This window comes from Fonsecaea monophora (genome assembly GCF_001642475.1).
Source record: "Fonsecaea monophora strain CBS 269.37 chromosome Unknown Scaff33, whole genome shotgun sequence".
Classification (NCBI taxonomy): Eukaryota; Fungi; Ascomycota; class Eurotiomycetes; order Chaetothyriales; family Herpotrichiellaceae; genus Fonsecaea; species Fonsecaea monophora.
The window spans coordinates 128,303-147,653 of NW_019173964.1; the positions used below are offsets into that span (position 1 = coordinate 128,303).

Sequence of the window (19,351 nt, forward strand, 5' to 3'; positions counted from 1 at the left end):
GCCCGCAGGAAAGTGGCGCACAACATGCTTGCTGGCATACGCTCTTGTCCTCAGTAATTTCACCACAAAAGATGCTTATGGAATGACCACAGCTGAGAAGTTTTTTGTCTATGACAGTCTTGCACTCAGGAGTGTCTCCTGAGCAGAGGCTCTTTCCAGGATGTCCGCAGCTAAGGGTAACTTCGCCGGTGGTAGTCGTGCACTTTCCGCATTTCTGAAAACAGAGTTTTTCACATTTGTGTCCGCACGGTTGGAAGACCCTGGTACATTTCTCTTGACAGGATAGGCGGGAATGGAGCTGAGGTGGGTGACATCTCTCCTTGCATTCGTGACCGCAGGGTAAAGCCATGCCGCACAGCGCTGCGCATTCTGGGACGCTTCGAAAGTCTTCTGGGTGCTCAACAAGATGACGGTGGGCGGTATGCACATGACAGTGCGTCACTATCGAACCTCCGATCTTTCCATCGAGAGCGTTGATGACTTCCCTCCACCTGGGTACTTGAGACAAGGTCTGGGAGTTGCCCACAATGTAAAAGCCGTTACGAGCCCTGCTGCACGCGACGTTGATGCGATTCAATGTCTTCAAGAAGCCGGGATTACCTCCGCTTCGGACCGTGCTGAGTATGATAACCTTCGCCTCCTCGCCTTGAAAGTTGTCAACAGTTGCGATCCTGAGCATGTCGACGATCGCAACTTCATCCTTGGTGACCCTGCCTTCGTCACCCAGGCTAAGAGCCTCCTCACTAAGTAATGCTTCTCTGTCTTTTTCGCAAAGCCATATATTGCAGTTTGTTGCCAGCCGCCCGTACAGTTTCACCAGCTGGCCCGCATATGGAGTTAAGACTGCAATTTCTCCTTGCGAATACGCACCACTACGAAGCAGATATTCGACAAGAGAGGCAACCATCTCAACCTCGTGCAAATTAGCATGTGACTTTAAATCGTCCGATTCAAGTTCCGGAACTCGATGGTCCCACCAAAAGACTCTGTGTGCAAGGCCATGAGTCGGCGAGCGTTGGAGTGTAGATTCGTGATCCGTGAGATAGGGATAGGTCAAGCGAGTGATGTTTGCAATTTCAGGATGCATGCGGCGTTGGACCCTCAAGTGGCTTGATGGTATTATCGATGCCGACCGATCATGAGGGAACATCATTCGCTCCAGCAAAGACTCATCCAATCGATAGTCGCTCCCGATTGAAGTCTCAAGGCTTAAATTCTGTTCATTTGTCTCAGGCCGCAACTGCTGGGGATCGCCAATGAAGATTGCATGTTGTAATGAAGGGAGCAAAGTACACAGTGCATGTGCCTCCATGACTTCCGCAGCCTCTTCACAGATGAGGATCTCGAGATCAAGTGATCGCAAAAGCTCCCAGCGGGCGGCGCATGCAGTGGTGGTCATCGCGATGATATTTTGAGACGACATGACTCGCCCATCGCGCCCATTGGTGATTGTCTTGATTTTGTCTGTGAATCCCTGCAATTCAGAGTACAGTGAGGCCATCTTGTTCGCAAACTTTTCTTTGTCTACCTCCGCTTCCCAGCGCCGAAGCATAAGTTGACGCTCGCTCAAAGGCAGGTTCCAGACGCTAGACGTTCCAGCGTTTGCACTTTGGAGCTCGGCATGGTAAGATATGTCAAGAAGTGTTCCATCTACATTTTCTTGGGTAGGCTTTGCACTGTCGTTCGAGGTTTGGGCCAACCTCTGAGCAAGTTCAAGGTGTAAATCCCGAATGGTCTTCAAGTCTCCGCCTTCTGACCAGTATTCGAAGGTAAAGGAATGCGCAAGCAAGACGCGAGAATTGGTCGAGAACTGAGAATGTATATTGGGGTACTTAAGGCGTAGAACGTCCTCGATATAGTGCCAAGGAGGGGTCGCAGTGTGCGTTTGGCAAGAAAGTGCTGTTTGTACTTAGCTCCGCTCAGACAGGACGAATGGAAGATGATCATACCTTTGCACAATGAATCGAGCTCTGCAAACAGCAGCTTCTTCTGAAGGTCATGGGCATGCAGCATTTGGGACTCCTCTTTAGTCAATCGTGTCTTTCGTCGCAAGTTGCGCAGATTGATTGCCCCGGTCCAGGCTTCCTTGCTAGCGGAACCGACTCGAAGTAGATTGGAGACACCAGCATCTCGCAGGTCGGCAAGAAAACTGTCCAGGGCATGATTCGTGAGACACACCAGCAGGATAGGTTTCAGTGACGTGCGGGAGTCGAGAAGCGTCTTAGCCAGCTGGACACCAAGAAAAGTCTTGCCGCATCCAGGTGGACCTTGTGTGCATGCAAACTCCCGCAGGAGACTGTCTCTAAAGGCTACCGCTTGACCTTCATCCAGGGTGGTTTCGCGGTTCAAGATCTCTAGAGTGGAGGGCCGCGACAATTCCTTTACCGACGCAGAGGCAATTGGGCATGTCGGTGGGACAAGCTTCGTGAGATTGTATAAGAATTCTGATGAGAGGGCATAAGAAGGAGGGGGACATAGGAAATGGGAGGGGATACCGGCGATAGAGTGCAGCTGTGCGGCAGACCAGGCCTCGGTGGGATGCTTATCAGGAGCGACATAGCTCTTGAAAGCGAAGTCTGACTCTCTCATCTGTTGCAGCCGCCTGAGACAGTTGTAAAGCCCGGCGAAGAGAACCTTGGGAAATTCTATCAGGTAGAGTTCGCTTCCTCCGCAAAGACCCAGTGCATGGCGGCAGAGTTGAAGGACGTCATCGGGGGTGGTTGTTGGGAGGAAAGAGAGCTGGACTGCTGCTCGAGTGCCACGTCCGTCAAAGCATTCCATAGAAAAGGTGCTTTGCGCTTGATGAACCTCGAGGAAGTAGACAGCCAACTTCATGGTGGCATGGTCCAGTTGTAGCAATGCAACAAGCATGCCTTTTTGAAAACGGCCGGAGTGGTAAAGCTTCTGCGCCCTCATGAACAGAGGGCAGTCGTAACTGACACGGACCGTCATCGCCATCTGTTCATGGGAAAGCAATTCTTCGACCTTAATATTGTTGTAAAGAAAATATCGGTTGCCAGACGTGGTCTCGCGACGGACAACATGATCTTCAGGAGCGGTACCGGTGCCCAGGAAAGCCGCTTGTGAGGCTGAGTAGCAAATGTCCCGAATGCTTTCAATGCTGTCATATCGAAGTTGCCTGAAAAGCGTATCCAATAGCCTGCCAGGCCCGTTTTCCAGGAAGTGTTGTGTGTAGAGATCTTTTTTGGGCATGAACGTTGGTCGATAGACGGCGAGGATTTCATCGGCAGTTGGGAGGATCTTGATCTTTCTGTAGTCTTCATGGTCGTTATCGTGGCGCGGACCAAATATCGAGAGCTTCCCAGGACCATCATCTGTGAAGGGAAGGCGAGGGCGCGGCTCTGGAGAAAGGACGTTCACAGAGAGACAGCTAAGGCTTTGTCCTGCTGAGGAGGCGGAAATATAAGACTTCACGGTCGCGGCCATGATGAAGTCGCAGCATTGAGGTCATCTGCGCCGCAAAATCGTGCGCAGCAAGGAGGAAGGGTAGATTCAATGCCACGAAACTGTGAATGGCAAGGACGAAGAGGTCGCGGCATCTTTCATTTCTTGACGGGGATCTTTCGTGCGAGCTCAATTGACGGATCTCGTCTTGGCGCGCAACAATCACTTTCGCTTGTGAATCTAGAAGAATCAGTGAGTCTTCTGGAATCATGGAGGCGGCTAGGGCGTGACACATCGTCGTTGAATGAAGGTGAGGCAAGAGGTTCTGCCTTTTTTTCCCCACGGCACTGCGGCCAGCCGCGAGCAGCCAGAAGGCCACCGCAGTGATCCTCGTGACATTGAGATTTCACGTTCTGAGAGTGAACCTTTGTCAATTTATATTCAGCTCTCTGTCTACTAGCTTCAACTGCAGCCATTCAGCTCCACATAGCCACGACTCGGACACGTTATCACCGGGGCTCTTGACCTTTGCATGATTGTCACCTACTGGCGAACGAGAACGACAAAGCTCCAACCATGAAACAGTAAGCATATGATACCTTTTCCATCTCAAAACCAACGTCCTAATACTATGCGCAGACGTGGCCCTCCATGAATCTATAGCGTGATGCAGAGAGATCCCCCTCTCCCGCGGGTCGCTTCGGAAGACGCCAGCCGCGAAATGAATTCGCTATTCCTCTACAGACCAGGGATTGGGTCATGCACAAGAGAACTGTACCATTCTGAGGAAAGGACCCTCGGGACATTAGTTCGAAGAGGATATTTGCGAGTCCGTCTGTGGTCAGAGACAGGATCAGCCGACGCGAGGGTTTCAGACAGACGAGGAACGTCGTCGGGACTTGGGATAAGCCACAATATGTAAGAAGGCAACTATAGCGAGTACCGGAGAAGATATCCGTAGTCCCTATTCTTAGAGAATTGGAACAGTGGGACTTCAAACACTTGGGAAGTGATATTGATGAACGATCTGAGTCTGCTCACCAGAACCTGTACACTGCTAACCACGTCTGCCCTAAGCATCAGTAGATTGTCGAAGAAATGTTCCCGGACCCGCTGAACAGATTTCCCTGCGTTCCTTTCACCCAGTGACTAAAAGTTCTACTGCCTTTGCCCTCCAGCAAAATATGTAAATCCTCGCTCTCTGGTGGCAGGTGCACTCCATTTCCGGGTTTGGGATATAGTGCGGCGAGCTCATCAAAGTAGCCGTCATACCCTTCATCTACCTCATGGTCCTCGCCAGCATCCTTGTCGCCAAAGGAAGGAACTTTCGAGACTGGTGTTACATAGGTAGAAGTGAACTGCGCTTGGGGCATTGCCACTGGTGGTGGCGCCGGGGTTTGGAACAAAGGCAAGTCCGGTGCCAGATCTGAAGCCTGAAGAACTAATGCCACAAGATCATCTCGGGAAAGCGTTTTCAAGTACGCTTGTCGTTGCTCGAGGCGGAGGAAACGACCTCCTACTCGTGGCCCAGTGAAAGTGGGTTTTGGCTCGACGACGGGAGATGCCACAACTGCGGACTGGGTGCTTCCTTTCCCGTTTATCTTCTTATCCTTCTTTTTCCCATGCAGAATACGGTCACATTCAGAGCAGAACCACTCAGCTTTGGAGTCAGTAACCGTGTGTGTAGAGATCCGGGGTTCATGACAGCGTTGATGCCAGCACTTGTTACACGCATCGCAGAAGACAATCACATTTCCCGGAGGACCATGCCCGCGCAAACAATGCTCACAAAGCGCAAACTGCTCACGTCCCCGGTAAACTCTGCGTTTGATCTTTGGGTGAGTTTTAGTGGACGCAGGAGAATTCGACATCGTATGGGCTGTAGAGTTGTTTCGAGACGGTTTTCTTGAGGGACTCGCTTGCACAGGAGTACCGTCGCCGAGAGAGACAGGCTTCTGGACTGGCCTTCCGGAGCGAGTATGCGCAGAAGGGTTGTATTCTTCGGAGCTCTCTCGAGATGGGGTAGCTGTGGAATTTGAAGTCGATGCACGTAAATTAGACTCTGACGTCTCGGACACACCACTCTTTCTTTTCTTGCTAGGAGGTCCAAAGTGGTAAGGCTGGTCCGATGCGTTCGTGGGTACCACTTGGGGTGAGCTCGGGTCAGCATCTGGAGTTCTGATGCTTCGTGGCCCACGTTTGACGCCTGGTCTGCCTCTACCAAGCCCCTTACCAGAGACCACAGAACCGTCGGAAAGAATATATTGCTTGTTTCTGCCTGATACGTTGTTTTGATTGACTGCTATTGTCGACGTATTTCCATCCCTAACATTATTGTGGTTCGCACCACTATCCACGATAGTTATTGTGTCATTTTCGTCGTCGTTGGCGTTACTAACAGAAGAGAGGTTCTGTGTCTGACTCATGCTCAAAGACGGTAGGGAATATCGAAAGTTAGGGTCGGTTTTGGTCTGCGCATCGATGAGAACGGCGTTGACATCTGCGGGAAGGCTGGGTATGCCGGTTCTTAAAGTAGGTATGTTTGAGTTGATAAGCGGAGGTGGAGTATGACCGTGAGGTAAGATATCTGAGAATGATCCCTGGCGAGGTCCCGAGCCTGAGTGAGATGCTGGATTGAGACTCACGTGTGGAGAAGGCTGCTTGGCGACGTGTTGAGGAGCCAGCGACTCGACACTGCCATTCAGATTGTCGTGTGTGACATTGAAACTTAAGGCTGGAGCAGCAGCGGGGATATTAAAGTAGTTGGATTGTGTCGTCGAGTTGTTATTGTTGTCATCATGTGTGACATGACTCTTAGGATCATTGAAGGAGTCGGAAGGAACAAAGGTATTCCTCGGTGGGGAGGCCATGCCAGCTGAAACCGCGATTTGCTAGGAGTTCAGTTCGACATTTGGTTATGGGTCTTGATTGGAAGAAGCCAGGCGGAAAGATGGATACACAGCAGCAACGTCTGGCATCAAAAATACATCAGCTCCATGTTTGACAATCTGTCAATTTCAATAGGGGAGACGAAATGGCTGAGCGTTAGACCTGGTATTGTTGGTTGGTGGAATGTCGAGTTCGAGAAGAAAGCGACTAGTTTCGTTTTTAGAAGTGAGGTCGCAGGATTGCTAACTACACGTGATCATCTCGGGATCGGATGCACGTGATTGGCCTGTGTCATCCTGGTGCGTGCCTTCTCCACCATTTCTATGACATTCTTGCACTCCGTCGTCATTTAACGCACAAGTCGCGCATCCTGCTCTCATCCACTGCATGATCCACGACTTCTCGACCTATCATCAACTCAATGCCATGTTTGATCTAACTGAAGGTTTTCGAGTGAAATCTGCTGAATCGCTGTACGCACAAACCTCTCAATATCATATGGGAGGATAAAGACTGAGCCACTTCAATATGTCTGCTTCTGTCCTTGTTGTATCTCATCTCTTCCTCCACGAAGCCATTGTACTGTCTGCCAATTTCCGGACCGACCAGACGCCTTGAGTGTTACATGTCTCTTTGCTCCTTCATCCAGCCATGGCCTACACCTCCACGTTCTTAGTGTCAAACATCCACTGCCCGTCTTGCGTGTCCTATGTTCAAGATACACTAAATGGAATCCCAGGAATCCAGTCCATCCAAGTCTCACTTATTGACCAAACCATCCGCGTCAAACATGCACAGGACTCCACGCGAGAAGTCATTGTCAGTGAACTAATCAAGTCAGCTTTCGAAGTTGAGCATGTCACAACCATCCGAGCCGATGGGGTTCAGTCTCACGACTCCGATGTGTCACCACGCCCCGCAAACGCCCAGCTCTCTCGATCCCGCTGGCTCATGTCCCGTGCCCAACGCAAACACATAGAAAACTGCAAGGCGTGTCAACGCGAAAAAGGCCAACGATCAAGGCCAAAACTATCATGGTCTTCTCTCATGCGACTGCGCCGCCGGCAAGCGCATCCGAAACAGACATCTACCGACGAAGAGGCCGCGATTTCAGACGACACACTGGCAGAACACAAGCTGTCAAGCAAAAATGTCGATGGCGCAGGAGAAGAGAGTGCACCTTGCCACTATGTTGCCACCATATCGATTGGCGGTATGACATGCGCCTCTTGCACAAGTTCAATCACAAAAGGCCTTGACAGTCTAGATTTTGTGGATTCAGTAAATGTCAATCTAATGAGGAATGATGCAAGAGTGGTTTATCAAGGACCTCAAAGCAACTCGGACAAACTCGCCGAAGCAATTGAAGAGCTAGGATATGAGGCCGTCATCGATGATATACAACCATTAGTGCAGGACAAGCCTCTCTCTGACGATGAACACGAGAGCCATAAAGTTACCCTCAGCATTGAAGGGATGACCTGTGGAAGTTGTGTCGGCACGATCTCCCGGGGACTTGAGGAGCTTCCGTTCGTCCAAGATGTCAACATTGACCTCGTTGGGAACCGCGGCCTTGTGATCTTCCGCGGCAAACAACATCTTGAAGCAATACTGGAGAAGATTGACGACCTGGGTTATGAAGCGTCTGTTGTCAAATTAGAGGGCACTGCCAAGTCGGCCAGGGCCCCAAGTGAAGAGAGGACAGTCCAGCTCAAGGTCGACGGCATGTACTGTGAACATTGTCCTCAGAATATCACAACCGCTATCCACTCTGCACTGTCAGGTGTTGACGGACCGAGTTATACCATAACTCAACCACCCACGCTGAAAGACCCGATCATCACCGTCACCTACCGGCCTTCACGCCAAGTCAATGTACGCAGCTTCATAGCCGCCATCGATGCGTCGCATGATGCTTTGAAGGCAAGTGTATATCATCCGCCAACGCTAGAAGAGCGATCGCGACGATTACAGCGGAAAGAAATGAAGCATATTCTTTGGCGGCTACTGTTCACCGGCATCGTGGCTATCCCCACTTTCATCGTCGGGGTCGTGTACATGAGCTTGGTTCCAAAATCCAATTCTACGAGGCGCTGGTGGGAACAGCCCATTTTAGCCGGTCAAGCTATGCGGCTCGAGTGGGCACTTTTCTTCATGACCACACCGGTCATGTTCTTTGGCACAGATCTCTTCCATTCCCGCGCATACAAGGAAATCAAAGCGATGTGGAGGCCGAACAGCAAAATACCCCTTCTACGTCGATTTTACCGGTTTGGCAGCATGAATCTTCTGATCAGTGCAGGAGCTTCGGTAGCCTATTTCTCCTCGTTGGCTGTTCTCATCATGGATGCTACGACCAAATCAACCGACATGGACCAGCATCGCTCCTCGGATACTTATTTCGACACAGTAACATTCCTCACCTTCTTCATCCTGATTGGTCGCTTCCTGGAGGCCTACAGCAAGACCAAGACTGGTGATGCTGTGGCGATGCTCAGCAATCTCAGACCTTCAACTGCTCTGCTTGTCAAAGAGGACACGAGCGACAATGCGTCCGCTAGCACCGAAACCATTCCCGTTGATCAGCTGGAGACAGGCGATCTTGTTCAGATCCCTCACGGAACGTCTCCCCCAACTGACGGCGTCATCATTAGCCAAGGCACATTCCTCTTCGATGAGAGCTCGCTAACCGGAGAATCGAAGCCAGTCACGAAGACTGCTGGCGACGAGGTCTTTACGGGATCTGTGAATGTATCCGACCCTGTACGGATTAGAGTGACCGGCGTTGGTGGCACATCAATGCTAGACCGGATTGTAAGCGTTGTCCGCGAAGGCCAGGCGAAAAGAGCACCCATTGAGCGCATTGCAGATATCCTCACAGGGTACTTCGTCCCAGTAATCACGCTCATTGCCATCACAACCTGGGTAATCTGGATGGGTTTGGGCTTGTCCGGAACCCTTCCTCAGGCATGGCTTGATGTGACGCAGGGAGGCTGGCCGTTCTGGTCTCTTGAGTTCGCCATCGCCGTCTTCGTGGTGGCTTGCCCGTGTGGCATTGGCCTTGCCGCGCCCACTGCACTCTTCGTTGGGGGTGGATTGGCCGCGAAACAAGGCGTTCTCGTACAAGGTGGTGGTGAGGCATTCCAGGAGGCATCGCGACTGGACGCTATTGTCTTCGACAAGACCGGTACGTTGACTGAGGGCCAAATGCGGGTCACCGACTTTGAGTGTATCCAGAACAGTCAAAGCAGTGACGCGATACTTGACAAGAACATTATCCTAGCGTCATCTCGCATGCTCGAGGAGGCAAGTGCGCACCCAATCGCAAAAGCTGTCGCAAGCTACTGCGCGGAGAACTCGACAAGTGTTTCGATTGACCTTGAGGAGATCAAAGAGATTCCCGGGCAGGGAATGACAGGTAGATTTCTGGTCAAAGGCGATTCCTCTGCCTCACGATATGAGATTGCCATCGGAAACGAGAGACTTTTACAAAACCTTTGTCCGGCTGAAAATTCGGACTCGGAGTTCTCTACCACCAAAGATAAAGTCGTCGTAACGATCAAAGGCGAGGACTTCTACCTCAACCCGATACTCAAGAAGCACCAATCTCTCGGTCATTCAACCGCTATTTTTGCTGTTCGACAGGTGCCGGAAGACGCTGAGAAGGCCAAGTCATCGTCATCTTATCAGGCTTTGGCTGTCTTTGCAATCGCAGACCCGATCCGCCTTGAGGCACCCCAAGTACTCGAATCTCTACGCAGCGTCGGGCTCGATATTCACATGTGCACAGGAGACAATCAAACTACGGCCTTGGCCATCGCCTCCCAGCTTGGAATTCCCGCCAGCAACGTGCGTGCAGGTGTCCTTCCACAGGACAAAGCCAGCTACATCCGCGAGCTGCAAGGCTTATCCTCTAGCGAGCCCACGGATCGAAAGGATGGTCGCAAGATCATTGGGTTCGTGGGTGATGGCACAAATGATACCCCTGCTCTATCTGCCGCCGATGTGTCCATTGCACTCTCTTCCGGTTCTGACGTGGCAATGACCACTTCATCGTTCATCCTCCTCAACTCCGAGCTCAACACTATCCTCTCGCTCGTTAGACTTGCGAAACGGGTGTTTTTACGAGTCAAGTTGAATTTTGCCTGGGCAGCGGTGTACAACCTGTGCTTGGTCCCCGTTGCCGCAGGGGTATTCTTTCCTATTGGAGCGAACGAGCACCATGGTGGGTGGAGACTGAACCCGGTTTGGGCGAGTATCGCCATGGCGGCGAGTAGTGTAAGTGTTGTGATGAGCAGTCTGGCGCTGCGGCTGCCTGAGTTGCAAATCAAGACGGGGAAGTGGAAGAGGTGATTCAGTAGACCGATGTGAGAGACATAGTCTGCAGCAATGATAGCGTGGATATATTCTAGGACGTATAAACAGAGCGGTTATTTCCTTGATATCAGAGTGAAGGTTCGCAGTCTGTCGCAGTTTGGACACCCCGCACGCAGCCTTGCCAAGCATGACTCAGCCTTGTCACACCCTCCAATGACCCCAACTTAATGTCTTCCACCGCTTCTCCCCCAATCCTCAGCCTTGCTGTCGCGGGTATCGCACACAACTTTGTTACTCATTGCCGAGGCTCTCTCCAACATGGGTAGTGGGAGTATATGCGTGGCGCCCGAGCTCGATCCGTACCCTCTCTCTATTTCCTCAACGAATGCTCGGGCTATACTATTTCTTACCTACATATGTAGCTCCAAACGATCCGGGCTTTATCCGTCCTCGTTCCCATTCATTTACTCCAATGCCACCCTCTTTTTGAGCTTGATTTCCTTGTGATTTATTTCATTTATGAAAAGAGAGGGAGAGCCCAATAGAGCCAATAACAGAAGAGGGATATATAATCGTTCCAAGGCCTTTCGTGAGACTACAGGACAAGGGTAAAGACAATACAGCTACAACGGCAGTGATTGTGCAATTGGCGTATCTAATTGATTGCTCGGAGATTACCAGAAAGAAGCCGCACACCAAGAACACAACAGCTCCTACTTGATCGAGGTTCTGGTTCGCAGCTGGCGGTCAAGGTTGTTCGACACAGAAAGAAACCCAACGGGTAGAACGCCTTGAAAGAGATCGAGAGAAGCGGGACTTCTTACTAAAAGCCATAATGCCGTCAGAGTCACCAGCGTCCTGTAATGCAGTCGGACTGCCGATGAAGTACTGCTCCAAGCAGTATCGGGATCAAGCCAAAAGGACACTTGACAGTCCAGGAACATCCTCGTCGTCTTCGACCCCATCTAGGAATAAAAATCCCAGTTCCAGTCCAGACTCAAACAGCACATCCGCGCCGACGCCACTATGGACACCAGCAGACCCGGAAGCGCCGCCCATGTCTCGGTACCGCCAGCACGTCAACACAAATTTCTCGCAATCGCTGCGTGACTCGCATGAGCTGCACAGTTGGACGGTGCAGAACCCGCACCAGTTTTGGATCGACCTGTACGAGTACTGCGGGATTATACCCTCGTTGCCCAAGCACACGAAACTGGCATACAACCCGAAAGCACGCCTGCGTGACATTCCGACCTTCTTCCCGGGCCTCCGACTCAACTACGCGGAGAACGTGCTGGTTCCTAACACGGCCGCGAATCCAAATGCCGTCGCACTGGTCGGGCTACGCGAGAATCGCCTTGACGACCCAGAGGAGATCACTTGGGCTGAGTTGACGGAGCTGGTGCGCGTGGCGCGTTCGGCCATGGTGCGTCGAGGGATCAAGAAGGGCGACGTCGTGGCTGGGCTGATGGCCAACTCGGTCTGGATCATTGTGCTGTTTTTGGCCACCGCGTCCATAGGCGCCATCTTTACCTCCGTGTCCCCAGACCTTGGGGTCTCGGGCTGCGTCAGCCGGTTCGCCCAGGTCGAGCCCAAGTGGCTGTTCGCCGACGTCGACGTGGCGGTGCGTGGCACGCGGCCGTCGATGCTGGGCAAAGTCATGCAGGTGCTCAAGGCGCTGCCGGCGACCAAAGCGAAGCCGCGCCTCGTCTTCGTGCCCACGTGCCACCGCCCGCACCGGCAGCAGCATGTGGACTACATCAAGCCGGTTGGGGGCGCCATTTCGCTGCACGAATTCCTCACCAAGGCCCGGGCCGGTGACAGGCTGACATACACGCGCGTGCCGACGGACCATCCGCTGGTGATCGTGTACAGCTCGGGCACGACGGGGGAGCCCAAGTGCATCGTGTCGCCGCACATGTCGGTGCTGAACTACAAGAAGATCTCGCTGCTACACAACGGGCTGGGACCAGGGTCCACCGTGTTCCAGTTCTCGTCGACGAGCTGGATCCTGTGGAACGTCATGAACGGCCACCTGTCCGTGGGAGCCAAGGTCGTCTGCTACGACGGCGGGGCGCTGCACCCGGACCCGTCGACGATGCTGCGCATCTGCGCCCAGTTCCGCGCCACGTACTGGGGCACGTCACCCCGCTACCTGCTCGAGCTCGAGCAATCGGGCATCCGGCCGGACGCGTTCGACCTGTCGCGCCTCGCGCTGGTGACGACAACGGGCGCCACGCTCACGGGGGAGCAGTTCCACTGGTTCTACCGCGCGTTCCCGCGGCGCATCCACCTATCCAGCGTCGCCGGCGGCACCGACATCGCCTCGTCGTGGATCGCCACCAACCCGGCCGGGCCCGTCTACGCCAACGAGATGCAGATGTGGGCGCTGGGCCACGACTGCGACATCCTCGACAGCGAGACGGGCCGGTCCTGCGCCGCCGAGGGCCGCCCGGGCGAACTCGTCTGCCGCAAGCCCTTTCCCAGCATGCCGTGCAAGTTCTGGGGCGACACGCCGGACCACCAGAAATACCGCGAGGCGTACTTTGAAAAGTTTCCACTCAGTAACAACAGTACTGACAAGACCGCCGCTGCCGACGGAGAAGAATACCTCGACGTGTGGGCCCAGCACGACTTCATCGTCATGAACCCTCTGACCAAGGGCCTCCAGATCCTCGGCCGCAGCGACGGGGTGCTCAACCCAAGCGGGATCCGCTTCGGCTCGTCCGAGGTCTACAACATCGTCGAAGGCCCGCAGTTCAACACGCTGATCTCGGACACGCTGTGTTTGGGGCGCCGGCGCGCGCACGACAAGGACGAAACCGTCTTCCTCTTCGTCGTCATGGCCCCCGGCCACGACGCAGACTTCACCCCCGGACTGGTCGAACAGCTCCGCACCGCCATCCGCGACGGCCTGTCGCCGCGGCACGTGCCGAAATTCATCGAGCAGGTCCGCGAGATCCCCTACACGGTCAACGGGAAAAAGGTCGAGGTCGCCGTCAAGCGCGTCATTTCCGGCCAGGTCGTCAAGACGAGTTCCACCGTCAGGAACCCCGCGTGTCTGGCAGAGTATGAGCGCTTCAGGGACTTGGAGCGCGCGCCGCAGCGGCAGCAGCAGATGGGTCGGAGGGGAATGGCCAAGTTGTGAGACAGCGAAGAGCACGGGAGTGAGAGGGAGGGACACAGGCAAAGACGGAGACACCGAGAGAGGGGCTGTGGAGAGAGCTATAACATACAAATTGCTCTTCAACTTGCCTTTTTTTTTCCCACACAGAGCTTTGCAAGGAGCCGGTAGGATGTCGAGTCGAGTCGAGTCGAGCTGAGCTGTGCATTCTTTCTCAGCTGGTGGGCGGAACTGTCCTGCGAATGGTTTCCTTTCCTAGAATCAAGAGCTTTGACCATTCTTTAGGATGGAGTCGATAGATATAGATACTAGATTACCTAGACGAGATAAATCAGGACAAGATGAGACAAGATGAGGCGGAATAAAACAAGACAGGACAAGACGAGGAAAAAAAAAAAAAAAAAGCTACTCGCACGGTGCTCATAGACGCTTGGTTGATAATACTGTGCTCTTTTCTCTCTTTCGTCGGGTATATAGATGTGTAGGTATGATATACAGTTCCGGGAGGGTCATGAAATCTTCTTCCTCCTGCCACTGTCCGGACTTCGGTTTCATCTCTTGGGCAAACTTCTCGAACTTCTTTTTCGCACAACCCCTGATCCAGCGTGCTCGCTTTCCATGCTGGTCCCGATCCCCGAGTCACCTTCTAGCCGCCTGCCGCGGAGCTCTGACCCTTCAAAGTCTCCTTCGTCTTCGTCGTCGGCAGCCTCGTCTGGCCCCATAGGCCTTCGCAGACGGTCTTCTTCCGCTTCGACGTTTTCTCTCCCTTCTGTCTCGGAGGGTGCACGCCCGGGATAGGACAAGGGCGGTCGGCCTCTCCCAGTGGGAAACTGGGTCGGCGTGTCCGAGATATTGGAGAGGGACAGACCACCACCACCAAACGGACCGGACGATTCAGCCTCGTCTTCTGTCTTGATTTTGGCGGTGGCAGCGCCCGAGGACGATCCCTGCTCTGTCTTGATTGGCGTGCTCGTCGTCATGCCATCTCGTCCTTCCATCTTGATCCTCCCCTGCCTCGCACCACTGCCTGATAGCATATGCGAAATCAGGGCCCATCCCAAGGCCATGCTCGTGACACTGACGCCGTAAAATAAAGCCGTGAAGACCACAAAAGACGTCACTCGGTAGTTGTAGATGAGATACCTCATGCCTTGGAATTTTGCCCTGAACGCCAATTTCGCATCGTACACCTGCAGAACACTGCTGGCTTGCACCTCGAGTCTGGCGTGGGTCGGCACGTTTCGCGCGCCCCTCGGAAAGACCAACATTTCGAACATGGGCACGACCAAGCGAGAACGATCCAGATCGCGGAAGTTGAGTAGGTGCCAGGGCAGGTGGAGCACGGTATGGCTGAGCGACAGGATGGGGGACGCGTAGGGCAGGATCGCAGGCCGCCGCGAGTGATGAAGCACGTTCTCGACCGTGATGTTGCCCAACCACGAGGACACGGCGTCCGGCACGCCCTTGGAACCCAACAGGGATAGATCCAGCATGAAATTGCCGGCCTGCAGGTTGGTCGGGGTGCGAGGCATGTCCAGGATCAACTCCACATTGTACGCCTGCTGCGAGACCAGTGCGTTTGTGTCCAGCGCCGCCGTCGCATACGGAGGGAAATCTGTGCCATACTGCAAGTAGAGGACGCGTTCAAGACTGATCTGTGGAATGTAGTTGTAGTAGAAAAAGGCATAGGCGGTGGAGGAGAGGGCGAGGAGGACGGTCGAGGTGCCCAGAAAGAGGATGGTCGAGAGGTAGGCTTTGATGGCGGCGCGAGAGGTCAGGATGCGTATGGGAGCAAGGCCCAGCGACTACACAGAGTGAGACAAGGCCAGTACATGTCAGTTCATCAATGGGAAATACAGACCAGCACTCGTCGAATGAGTGTGTCATTATTGTCCTCGTCGTCTTCGTAGGCTGGGTCTGCCATGTTGGGGGCATGCCTAGAATAAGTTGCCCTGAAGAGCGATCTTGGTTTATGTGGTCATTGTCGCAGTGTCATTAGAGAGATTTACAAGACGCATGTAGTCAATGCACAAGGAGCGTAGAAGCACGTTGCGATGGGGAGAAACAAGCTTTGCGATCTCGACGCTGGAGTGACGGGCAAGACGCGTCGGAATTTCGAGATGGAAATGACGTCGATGGATGCACGCAGATATTATGTACTACACAATCCAAGTAAAACTTCTACCATCACTACCATCAGATATCATCATCTATCACTGTTTGGTTTCGAGTCTGCACACATTACAAATGAATGAATTAATTAATTACCGTAACAAGTCCTATCGGAACTGTTCTGCCACATTCTCGCAATGCCCAAGGGGTATCCCATAACAAGGCACAGCATCAAGTGTGCATAAAGACCATGGTTGCTTTTGCCTTGTCCCATTCCTTTCCCATTTCTTTTCCTTTGTCCCTTATTGCCATTTATCCTTCCATCAATTATCACCCATAAACATCAGAACAGTCGAATGGACACAAACCCCCGCGGCTCAATACCTGACCCATCTTCGCCACAAGGGCATCTCTTTGACTTGCTCCTCGCTCCAAACCAGCTTGTTCTTCTCATCCAGCTCGGCTCGTTCGTCGGTGCTCTGAATTCCCGCTTCTCTGTTTTCGGCAACCATCAATCCACTGACGCCAGATCCGTCCCTAGCAAGCCAGATGACAGGACTGGGGTCGGTGATCGCAGGGTTCAGGTACGCATGTTCGTATTCCTCCGATGTATATCCTGGGATCCATGATTCCGAATCCGCCGAGTCGGGAATGATCTTCTTGTTGGCTTCGTAGAATTTGAGAGCCATCGGCTCAATGCGCCGACTCAAGAAATTGAACGGTGGCGATTTTGACTGAGCGTGAGTTCCAGGGGTATCACCAACACTTTCCTCTTTGGCGAATCCTGTCTCTGTTGGAACAGAGTCCGCACGGACCGACGACTCTGCTTCGATATCGCCATGGCTGAATTGTTTCTCATCGATCAGCTGCTCCATGATGGTCGTACTGTACTTGTTGCTGTTCAACAGCTCCAGCGGCATATGTTGTTCCATGGGAGCAATCGCGCGGTCGAACAAGACCTGGAAGATGATGACAACAACCAAGAACACCACCATAATAGCCAATGGCCCGGCGCTACTGGCGCTCTTACTGCAGCCAATAGCAAAAAGGCCAATGAGACAGATAGATGCGAGGTACACGCCGGTCATAAGTTGTTTCAACCCTCGAGAATAGGCCTCGCCCTTCATATCGACCTTGTTACCCAGGACGAAAAGCCAGTTGTATCTGAACATCAGATAGAGAAGACAGAATCCAATCGTGGCGAATCCCAAGATCAGCGGTGCAATGCACGCATATGTGATGGCAATGACGCCCAAGAGGACAAACTTGGGATATGTCGAGCCCCAACCTATTCCGGCAATGTTGGTGAATCGATTGTATCGCTTCCGCGGTGTCTTGTCCAACAACTTGCCCACCACAGAGTACATGAGCAGGGGCACAATGTTCAGCAGTTGCAGAGCGGCCTGTGATAGACCGGTGAGGATGAAGTAACTGATGTAGAAATTGGATGCTTTGGGTAGGTTTTTCGCGAGCAAAGTTGGCGCAGAGCCGGGATTCTGGATGATCTGTGTGGTCACGGCGCTGGCACCTAATTCCATGGTCAGCGGGGTTCTGATTCAATAATTTCAACTGGATGGAACGCACTGGACGTGAATGTGGTGATCAAAAAGACCTGTACCACCTGGAAGATGAAGTACCAAGACTGGACTTTGAGCTCAATCGCTGACAAGGTCGGCTCTCCAGCAAATTTTGCCAAAAGCCCACAGAATATGGGGACGAGAGCCATCAAAACTGCCAGAAGCACCACAGGCAGTAAACCCGTGACCACGCCCAAGATCACCTTGGGGATATCATTGATGAAGCTGAGGAAGTGCACCTTGTTCGTCAGATAATTGATGTTGGATAGGGCGCCCACAAAAGCCACGGGAATTGCCCAAAAGATGACCATGACCCAGATGACAATGGTTGCGATCAGCATCTTAGACTTTCTGGAGGTGTAGCTGACACCCAAGTTCTTCCAGACTACCTCGTTGGGCTGGACGCCGATGTACCGAGGGGAGAATTTGGTTCGGGATTCGCGTGCGACCGACTGGTAGGCGTTATGAGCAGCGGTCTGGTTGTCGAACTCGATGAATGCAGCAGGTACTTTAGTGTGTTTCAGGTCGAGGTGCTCAGTTTGCTGCTCTGGAACGTAACGATTGAGTTCCTCGAGTTTCCCACGCGACCAGTTGATAGTATCCACCTTCTTCCAGAGCTGGGGCTTGAGTCTGTGCGAAGGACGCTTCTTCTGGTTGATCCAGCGTTTGGGTTCCAAGCCGACCGTCTCAGGAGATTCTGGAGTCTTGTTCTTCTTTTCACTCTTGAGACGGTTGGCGTTGGCTTGCTTGATCAACTTCATCTCGGCACCCTCCAGTTTCAAAGCGGTCTTCTGCCGCTCTTTCACATCGTCTTCTAGCTTACTGCAGTCTGTCTGAAGCCAGATCTTGCGAACACGGGGGCCAAACATCTGACGGAGAGCTTTCTCCTCCATGTAGTCGCTGGGGAGACCCATGAGCAGAATGGTCCTCGAGGAGAGGCGTTGGGCATGCGCAGCAGAGAGAAAGTACGCTCGTCGCAAACCGACAAAGTTGAGCCTCTCGCGCGCGATCAGCAGGGTAATGAAACCGAGATAGATCCAGGCAATGCCAGCGTGGGCGTAGTATCGGTTGGGATTGGCCACGTTACTCATGCTCAGTATGTCCAGTTGCTCTTCGCCGCCATGTCCTGTCGCATTGACAGGAAACAGCACAGGCCAAGTAAGGCAGCATCCCACAAAGCTCACCAAAATCAAGACCTTGAGTAGGCGCAGCCACAGATAGCCGTCAAGGGAGTTGTGGCCTAGAACGTAGGAATCGGGGAGAGACTTGTAATTGCGCAGGAGGCCAAAGAAGCCCGAGCCGGAACGAGGAGTGGTCCATCCCTTGTCCAAGATCCTGTCGTCGGTTCTAGGTCGGTAGACGCGGCTATAGCGAGTGCGAACGAAGAGAAAAGCGGTGAACGCAACGACCGCAATGACCAAGGTAGGAACGAGGGTGGAAATGATGCCCGACAGTGAGTTGGAGCCCTGATTTCGATTGGCCCCTTGGCTCTGTAGGTGCAACAGTCAGAAAAGCCATTGGAGTAGTGTTGGATAAAATACACACCTGTCGAGGATACAAGACGTGGGTGATTGTACTCCCGTCCATCGCAGCTCAGTATCTGGGGATTTCTGAAGCTGTTAGAGGAGGGGGAATGCCAGCCTTGCCAACCAGTACCAAGGCAAGGCTAAGAATCGGTCTTTGTTTAAGCGAGAAGGATGAGATCTGGCTCGCTGACTAGACGGAGAGAAGCGAAAGAAGGGGTGGAGAATAAGCGAGAAGGAACAGAAACCAGAGGATCAAGGAATTTCGCTTGAGGAGGATGGGCGCGGCGGACTGGAGGATGGATATTTATTATGATGGACCATGGAGTGACGCGAGGAAGGACGGCAGGGTTACTTGTTATGTTGGTGTGGGTGGTGCGTTGTTGCCCGCAAGATGAGCTCAC

General features: G+C 53.0%; 6 protein-coding genes across 6 annotated transcripts; 2 read left to right on the forward strand and 4 right to left on the reverse strand.

Moving 5' to 3' along the window:
- Positions 1 to 108: 108 nt before the first annotated feature.
- Positions 109 to 3,447, reverse strand: AYO21_05325 (hypothetical protein; the record flags this gene model as incomplete). Its single annotated transcript, XM_022655295.1, has 3 exons — positions 109 to 390; positions 443 to 1,899; positions 1,950 to 3,447. The coding sequence occupies 3 exons, from the start codon at positions 3,445 to 3,447 to the stop codon at positions 109 to 111; spliced, it is 3,237 nt and encodes a 1,078-aa protein (XP_022512377.1).
- A 1,037-nt stretch (positions 3,448 to 4,484) lies between these two features.
- Positions 4,485 to 6,275, reverse strand: AYO21_05326 (hypothetical protein; the record flags this gene model as incomplete). The annotated part of the gene is made up of 1 exon (XM_022655296.1): positions 4,485 to 6,275. The coding sequence occupies one exon, from the start codon at positions 6,273 to 6,275 to the stop codon at positions 4,485 to 4,487; it is 1,791 nt and encodes a 596-aa protein (XP_022512378.1).
- A 670-nt stretch (positions 6,276 to 6,945) lies between these two features.
- On the forward strand, positions 6,946 to 10,647 carry AYO21_05327 (hypothetical protein; the record flags this gene model as incomplete). Its single annotated transcript, XM_022655297.1, has 1 exon — positions 6,946 to 10,647. One exon carries the CDS (start codon positions 6,946 to 6,948, stop codon positions 10,645 to 10,647), a length of 3,702 nt encoding a protein of 1,233 aa, XP_022512379.1.
- Positions 10,648 to 11,446: 799 nt separating this feature from the next.
- Positions 11,447 to 13,759, forward strand: AYO21_05328 (acetoacetate-CoA ligase; the record flags this gene model as incomplete). Its single annotated transcript, XM_022655298.1, has 1 exon — positions 11,447 to 13,759. One exon carries the CDS (start codon positions 11,447 to 11,449, stop codon positions 13,757 to 13,759), a length of 2,313 nt encoding a protein of 770 aa, XP_022512380.1.
- A 527-nt stretch (positions 13,760 to 14,286) lies between these two features.
- AYO21_05329 (hypothetical protein) lies at positions 14,287 to 15,659 on the reverse strand (the record flags this gene model as incomplete). Its single annotated transcript, XM_022655299.1, has 2 exons — positions 14,287 to 15,540; positions 15,597 to 15,659. The coding sequence occupies 2 exons, from the start codon at positions 15,657 to 15,659 to the stop codon at positions 14,287 to 14,289; spliced, it is 1,317 nt and encodes a 438-aa protein (XP_022512381.1).
- Positions 15,660 to 16,224: 565 nt separating this feature from the next.
- On the reverse strand, positions 16,225 to 19,011 carry AYO21_05330 (hypothetical protein; the record flags this gene model as incomplete). Its single annotated transcript, XM_022655300.1, has 3 exons — positions 16,225 to 17,375; positions 17,432 to 18,914; positions 18,970 to 19,011. The coding sequence occupies 3 exons, from the start codon at positions 19,009 to 19,011 to the stop codon at positions 16,225 to 16,227; spliced, it is 2,676 nt and encodes an 891-aa protein (XP_022512382.1).
- Positions 19,012 to 19,351: the final 340 nt, after the last annotated feature.